Source organism: Papaver somniferum, chromosome 5 (genome assembly GCF_003573695.1).
Source record: "Papaver somniferum cultivar HN1 chromosome 5, ASM357369v1, whole genome shotgun sequence".
Classification (NCBI taxonomy): Eukaryota; Viridiplantae; Streptophyta; class Magnoliopsida; order Ranunculales; family Papaveraceae; genus Papaver; species Papaver somniferum.
The window spans coordinates 25,303,571-25,311,721 of record NC_039362.1 but is presented as its reverse complement, the minus strand read 5'-3'; the positions used below and the strand labels follow the sequence as shown (position 1 = coordinate 25,311,721).

Sequence of the window (8,151 nt, the reverse complement as noted above, 5' to 3'; positions counted from 1 at the left end):
AGATGTAAGGAGCGCAACTGTACCTTGAATCAGTGTGAGATTGATTAGGATTCAACTACAATCCAGACCGAAGTTAGTTTGTAGTAGGCTAGTGTCTGTAGCGGCTTAATACAGTACGATGTTCAATCTGGACTAGGTCCCGGGGTTTTTCTGCATTTGCGGTTTCCTCGTTAACAAAATTTGTGGTGTCTGTGTTATTTCTATTCCGCATTATATTTTGTTATATAATTGAAATATCACAGGTTGTGCGTTAAGATCAATCAATTAGAATACCCAACCTTTGGTTGTTGATTTACATTGATTAACACTTGGATATTGGTCTTTGATACCATCCAAGTTTATCTTTCTATTATTTGATAAAGACTCGCAGATTTCCATTTGCTTGAGTAAAGATCAAATCGAAAGATAGAGATATTAACTCCTTGATATACTTTTTATTAAGATTGAGTCTGACTGTCTAGTTGATTCTCTTAAAAGTATATTAGAGTTAGTCCATACAGATTGCTAATCGAAATATTGGGTGAGGTTGTTGTACCCCAGCTTTTTCAATATCTTTGACCTCCTTGTCTTGTTCATTTCAAGAAACTTCCATTAGGTATGCTCTTAAGGAGAGTTTCCTTTGTTCTTCTGTCCAGTGTGGTTAACTTTCAAATTTACTTTGTCTTTGCCTTTATTTTCCTTGTCGTGCCTCTTTTTTGCCTTTTTAGCTGCAGATTCGGTTTGGTTAACATCCAAGACTTGAAGACTTCTTTGTTTTTTTACCTATTTCTTTATAACTATCACATATCTTGTTAACAACAACTTCAAGTACTACTCCAGGAAAATCAAGTTGCGTTTGAAATTCTACCATTTGAAATATTTTTGAGATAAAGAAAGAGAAAAAAATTGTAAAAAATTTAGTGTGGAAGTCAAGTTTGAAAATCACCTATTATAAGCGACGGGAAAATAGCTGTTGGCGATGGAGTTTTCAGCGAGCGATATTGACAAAATTGTCTGCCATAGATAGAGTCCTTATCGCTAACGCTATAATGCACATCATCCGATAGGACTACCATCGTCGAACCAGCTTCGCATGATGACGCGGCCGGTTTGCCAGGCTACCTGGAGCATCAAATAGGATTTTTGGGGTACTCCGTAGGAACCGGCCTTATACCGTTAAGACTTGGGAGTTTCCGGGAAGAGATGCCTTTATGATGTGTACCAAACAATGAGGCCACGACACGAATGAACTGCACATTGGGTCGCCAGGTCATTAAGCAATTAGGTGCAGTTCCTTAAATGGGTAGTAGGACCAACTCGTTCAATCATGTGGCCTGGACTATTATGGTGGAGTGTCAATTTTGAAGATTTAACCATGGAGAATGGGTCCAAACATAATTAATGAAGGTTATTACTGGGACGTCATCATCTAATAGAGGGGTTTCATTTGGATATTTAATGATCAAAAATTTAGTTATGGGATACTTTTGATTCAATAGCAACTGTCCAAACTACCCTTAAACTAAAATTAAAACTTAAAAATATAAACAAAACCTAATTTTTATTCTTCATTCTTAACATTTCAATTGCTCTTCTTTTTCCTCTCCTTTTTCTCTTCATCCTCTTCAACGATAAATCCATTTGAACTCATATCATCGAACAAACTCATGGTGTATGTAAGGTAATAATCGAACAAACACATCTTTGTTTACTCGTTTTTGTGCTTAAAATAGGTTAGATTGAATGAAATTGAAGTAAAATTAGGATTTCAGTAACGTTTCTGCTAGTGCTACGTCTAGGTTCGGCGCTTCTTTTCTAGACGTAATTTTAATTTATAAAGAAATCACAACCAGGTTTGGATTAATTCCAACCGTAGAATTTTATTTGCATGTAGTTTTACGTCCACCTTCCTTTTAATTCTAACCGTAGAAATTGACTTTACGTCCATGTTTGGATTGATTCCAACTGTAGAAATTGATTTTACGTCCAGGTTTGGATTGATTCCAACCGTAGAAATTGATTTTACGCCCAGGTTTGGATTAAACCGTAGAATTTTATTTGCATGTAGTTTTACGTCCAGGTTCCTTTTAATTCCAACCGTAGAAATTGATTTTACGTCCAGGTTTGGATTGATTCCAACCGTAGAAATTGGTTTTACGTCCATGTTTGGATTGATTCCAACCGTAGAAATTGATTTTACGCCCAGGTTTGGATTAAACCGTAGAATTTTATTTGCATGTAGTTTTACGTCCAGGTTCCTTTTAATCCCAACAGTAGAAATTGATTTTACGTCCAGGTTTGGATTGATTCCAACCGTAGAAATTGGTTTTACGTCCAGGTTTGGATTGATTCCAACCGTAGAAATTGATTTTACGCCTAGGTTTGGATTAAACCGTAGAATTTTATTTGCATGTAGTTTTACGTCCAGGTTCCTTTTAATTCCAACTGTAAAAATTGATTTTACGTCCAGGTTTGGATTGATTACAACCTTAGAAATTGGTTTTACGTCCAGATTTACATTGATTCCAACCGTAGAAATTAATTAAATTAAAATTAACTAAAGGGTTGTTCGGTCATTACAAAATTATTTGAGATAAGGATTTTTGATATTATTTGTGGGTGACTCTTTTTTATCCTATTAGGTGATGCCCCTCTAATGGAATGTGACGCCCCAATAACAACCTTCTCATTAATAGTTAGAGGTGATGGGTGCAACCACAAATCTACAACTACTTAAATGAACTTTCTCCCAAGTTCTCAACCACAATTTCTACACCCCACATCAGCACGTAACTATGACATTTTTTTTTGAGTCCATGACATCAAAACTTATAATGTTCCGGCAAAAGGAAAGAAAATCACCAATTTTTTGAAAAATGATTGAAGAAATTTATCTCCGTCTTCTTAAAAAGTTCAGCCGACCAAACTTTAAAAGTTTCTGTCATATATGGCAACGACATATCTCATGGCTTTTTGACGAGTAGTCCACTCATGACTTGCTCACTCCACCAAATATAAATACAAAATCTCTATAATAGAGAACAAAGACCTTGAAAGAGAAAGAGAAAGAGAAAGAGATCAAAAAGATGGACACAGAAAATCATTCTGAAAAAGTAGAGAAAATAGTGGAAGAAGAAGATGGAGGAGACTTAGCGAAGAGCTTCAAAACAAACAATCATCAAGAAGTTAGTGATGAGCAGAACAAAGTTAGTCTCATGAGAACCTTTGTCGAAACTCAGGATCCCACTTCTAAGGTATGCCTGCCTCTCTTCTTTCTTTTTCTGTGTTGTAGTGTAGTACTGTAGCAGCATATCCATTTTGCTGTAGCTTCAATTTTGTTTAATTTTCAGTACAATGGGTACCCTTTCTAGTTACTTGATTTAGTAAGATTTAGGGGCTGATAAATTCAGTCTATTTATAGTACTATTCCTAGAATTGTGTATTTCCTAATGTAGAATATATTTATTGACTTTCAATTTGAGGCTTAAATTGGTGGTCAACTCCATCTTATTGCAACATTTCAGATACTAGATCCTTGCAAGTTTTGTTTCTCTTAGCTCAAATTTTTCAAAAACCAAAATTTTACTAGCCATGACAATATCACCTGATACTCTTTGTTTGTCCTCTGGCCCTAATTGTACTTCAGATTCACTCTTGTAACGCACAAAACCACATGTTTCCTGGTTCGCCTATAATGTATGTGGTGTTTGTTTTGTTTAGGATGTGGATGATCTCACGCTAAGACGGTTTTTACGTGCTCGTGATCTGGATATCGAGAAAGGTTCTGCATTGTTCCTGAAACACATGAAATGGAGACGTTCGTTTGTACCTAATGGTTTTATCTCTGAATCAGAGGTAACACATGATATTGCCCATAGCAAGGTGTTTATGCAAGGATATGATAAGAGTGGACAGCCAATACTAGTCATTTATGGTGCTAAACATTTTCCTAACAAAGTTAAGGGAGGTATTGAGGAGTTCAGGCGTAAGTTCTTACACTTACTAATATATGGAGTTTGTGTTTGTACCCGATCGATACATTACTTTGAACTACTTATTAATTCAATATTTTCTTGTAATTGTTACAGGGTTCGTGGTGTACTGTCTTGACAAATTAAGTGCAAAGTAAACTACTCATCGCACTTCATATATATATGAATCTTTTCATGTATATATTCTCCTGAGTTTGTCTTTGAATCTACTACACAGGATTCCCACAGGACAAGAAAAGTTTTTTATCATTGCAGATCTTGAAGGATGGGGGTACTACTCGAATTGCGACATCCGTGGATACCTAGCAGCTCTATCTGTCTTGCAGGTATAGCTAAAGCAACCTTTAAGTATTTTCATCGAGTCTTGTTTGGGTCTTAAGACAGCTTCATAGATATTATGCATGGTGATTTACAGGAGAATTACCCGGAAAGACTTGCGAAGTTTTATCTAATTCATGTCCCTTCAGTTTTTATGGCCGCATGGAAGTTAATATAATATACCCATTTATTGATAACAACACCAAGAAAAAGGTAACACTTAACTCTTATTTCGTGCGTGACGTATTAATGTCACAATGTGATGTTTTGAAGCAGTTCCTTCTCAGTGGTTTTGCTAAAAGTTGTATCCACAATCTTTTCAGTTTGTTTTTGTGGATGACAAAAGCCTTAAGTCGACTCTGCTTGAAGAAATCAATGAAGACCAACTGCCAGAGGTTTACGGAGGTAAACTGCCATTATTGCCAATTGAAGAAAGCTGATTAACTAGCCCAATCCCATGCCAAAGCTCCTCACAAAAAGAGCATACACTATCGGGATCATCATCTTGAAAACTGCAGAAGAGAAAGGAAAAGTTCCAATGGTAGTCCTAATGTGATCGGTCAAGACCAAAGATTATCTATCTTAATCTCTAGACAATGAATGCCTACCTACTATATATAGATCTAATATAAACGTACCAATGCTTATATGTTGTATGAATTAAGGAACCCATTGCTGCCTTACATTTATGGACAAGGCTGAAAAACGCAGTAAATTCTTAGTAGTTGCTGTACAATATATGGCCGGTGGATGGCACTGCTTGTGTCTTTCAGCATCGATCGGTAACACAACAATACTTGGCCCCAACTTTTGTGGCCCTCAAAAGCTGACATAAATGAAAACTGTAACAACATTTCCTGCGAACAGCAGCTGTTAAATTCAATCACTTCTACAAAAAAAATCATGAATTCGATCACCATAACAAAAATCAGCCATTGCTTAAATAATTTTAACAAAGAACTCAGATATGCGAGACACCATCTATTGTTTACTCAAGGTTACCATCATGATGCAGGCTAATTTTTTATCCTATGAAAATTTAGTTTCTAATTACTAGTTATGTTTGATATCCCATTTTTATTTGATTAGGTTAGCAGTTAACAGATGGTCTCATGTGAACACTTGGGCACAAAATTGGATTCCTCGTGCATCTTTTGCATTTATAGAGAACTGAAATGCGAAGCAAGTGCGGAGTTGTACAGCTTGTGTGACTGAGACCCATATCCAAAACCATGACCATCTTAGCCATTCACTTGCTTGTAGGTTTGTTTGACAGTTGTAAATGGGTAGTTGAATCATGCTTACCATAATGGAATATTGAACTGTAAGTTTATATTTGTTTGTTGGCCGCTGAGTTGACTTATTAATAGTCCTTCTCTCTTCCTCCTCTCCTCACTGCATAAAATATACTTTTCATTTCAAGAGTACAAAGATAGAGAGATCAGAGCTCAGAAGAAGTAAGGTGGTGGTGATCAGATGGATAATACAGTGAAGGAACATGAAGAAAAACAGGTGATGGAGCAGAACAAAGTTAGCCAAATGAGATCCTTGGTTGAAACTCAGGATCCCACTTCTAAGGTCTGTGTCTCTATCTCACTCACTCATTTCAGTACAATATGTAAACCATCAAAAAAAAAAAAAAATTCAATCGGATAATATTTTTGTAACTACTTCAAGTATAAATTGTTGCTATTTCAATTCATTTTAGTGCTACTTCTTTGATTTGGGTTTCTTAATTCAGTACTTGTTGATTGATTTCCTCATGGAACTTTAAAAAGACTAGCTAGACAGCGCCATTCTGCAACCAAGATCTTGCAATTTCCGTTCCCTCTTGCAAAATTGCAAGAACCCATTGGTATTTAATTGTGAGCATTGTTGTGAGTGAAGTGTGAAAATAACAAAGGGAGTTTGATAACCCCATCAGAACAATGCATTGGATGCACTTACTAGAACAAATTTGGTTGACTTCATAGGAATGTTTGTTGTTGTTGCTTAACTGTTTGTTCGAATTTATGGGTTTGGTTGTTTGCCTTTTGAAGATATGTGGTATGTGTATTTTGGACAGGATGTGGATGATCTGATGATAAGAAGGTTTCTACGTGCCCGTGATTTGGATATCGATAAAGGTTCTGCATTATTTTTGAAATATATGGAATGGAGGCGTTCGTTTGTGCCTAATGGTTTTATCTCTGAATCGGAGATAGCGTTTGATTTATCCCATAAGAAGTTGTTTATGCAAGGATTGGACAAGACCGGACGCCCAATTGTAGTCACCTATGCTTCTAAACATTTTCGTAACAGAGCAAAGGGAGGTGTTGAGGAGTTCAAGCGTAAGTTCTCACATTTACCATCGAGTCAAGTTTGAATGTGATACAGTGGCATTAGTGTTTGTTTTTTTATCTTGATCTAAGTCAGCTTCTCTTGGTCATTGCAGGTTTTGTAGCGTACACTCTCGACAAGATATGTGGACGGTAAACTACCTACTTGTTCTCCACCGATATACTGAATCGTTCCTATGTTCTGACTTTGTTTTCTTTCTTTATCCTACAGGATGCCCGCAGGACAAGAAAAGTTTTTAGCCATAGCGGATATTGAAGGCTGGGGATACTATTCGAATTGTGACATCCGTGGATATCTAGCCGCTTTATCCGTCTTACAGGTTAACACGTTACCACTAAAGCATTTTCCTGACTGTTGTCTGCATCTTAGAACAGCTTAATGGATAACTATGCAACTAAAACTGGTGAGTTGCAGGATAATTACCCAGAGAGGCTTGCAAAAATGTACTTAGTTCACGTCCCTTCTGTTTTTATGGCGGCGTGGAAGTTGATCCACCCATTTATCGATAGTAACACCAAGAAAAAGGTATCGCCTGATGCAGCCAAACTAGATCATATCTTTGCTTTATATGGTGACATAAATGCTCAAGTTTGTGATGTTTGGCACAATCTTGCAGATTGTATTTGTGGAGAACAAAAATCTTAAGTCAACTCTTCTTGAAGACATTGATGAGAGTCAACTGCCAGAAGTTTATGGAGGTAAACAACCATTAGTTCCCATTGAAAAATGCTAAATGATATTCATGCACATTCCAAAATCTTGTCTATGCGATATCTATGATATTGATACTGAGAAGTTGTGGCAAACGATCCTACGATTGACAAGTTAAGTACTCATTATTGTTACTTCAGTTGTGTATCACAGCGCTTCAGAAGCTATGTATTCATTTATTTCATTTTTCCTGTGTAAGTTTCTACTATTGAGATTCTACAGGTAATTGTACTGGTGAGACAGATATATATACACTGCACCACCCATCTTGTGCGACTAAGAAACAACTGTTACATTCCATACTGTGTAGGAACGCATTGTATCCGAGGAACATATACTTATGTAAATCTTGCCCGCCTGTTCTTGTGGCACTTCTTTGTTAGTACTTTTGCTTTAATATCGAGTCTTGTATTTTCTGCGTATACCGCAAGCTATGTAGTGAAAGGCGAGCTAGGCGCTCGAGCATGCAAGGGGCGCCTAGCTAATAAAACGCCAAAGGCGCAAAATTGTGAGATTTTATTTATTTATTTCTAGGCGTAGGCGAGGCGAAGGGTTTGGCTCCTCGCCTAGCGCCTCAGACAACATGGTCTGTAAGAACCTTAAATCGACCCTGCTTCAATAATTCGACGGGATTTAACTGCCAGTAGTTAGCTATCTGTCACTAGAAAGCTATGTCCTTGTTGTGATGGTCATTTTGAAAAGTTAAAATCAATGAAAAAAGAAGGAAATCATGACAGTTGTTGACAAAGTCCTAACTCACAAGATCCAGTAAAAGTATGTTCTCCAAAATATTGTGGACCGCGTTTAATGA

General features: G+C 36.8%; 1 protein-coding gene and 1 pseudogene across 1 annotated transcript; both read left to right on the top strand.

Moving 5' to 3' along the window:
- The first annotated feature begins 2,966 nt into the window (after window positions 1-2,966).
- LOC113277343 lies at window positions 2,967-4,938 on the top strand (annotated as a pseudogene).
- Window positions 4,939-5,629: 691 nt separating this feature from the next.
- Window positions 5,630-7,770, top strand: LOC113281203 (patellin-6-like). Its single transcript, XM_026529880.1, has 6 exons — window positions 5,630-5,867; window positions 6,355-6,619; window positions 6,724-6,760; window positions 6,840-6,948; window positions 7,044-7,154; window positions 7,246-7,770. Exons 1-6 carry the CDS (start codon window positions 5,766-5,768, stop codon window positions 7,360-7,362), a joined length of 741 nt encoding a protein of 246 aa, XP_026385665.1. The 5' UTR covers window positions 5,630-5,765; the 3' UTR covers window positions 7,363-7,770.
- The last annotated feature ends 381 nt before the right edge of the window (window positions 7,771-8,151 follow it).

Excerpts from the sequence above, each read along its gene's own strand:
- LOC113281203 (XM_026529880.1), top strand. The coding sequence starts at position 5,766 with ATGGATAATACAGTGAAGGAACATGAAGAAAAACAGGTGATGGAGCAG. Across the intron at positions 5,868-6,354 it reads CTCAGGATCCCACTTCTAAG|GATGTGGATGATCTGATGAT; the intron begins GTCTGTGTCTCT and ends TATTTTGGACAG. Across the intron at positions 6,620-6,723 it reads AGGTGTTGAGGAGTTCAAGC|GTTTTGTAGCGTACACTCTC; the intron begins GTAAGTTCTCAC and ends TGGTCATTGCAG.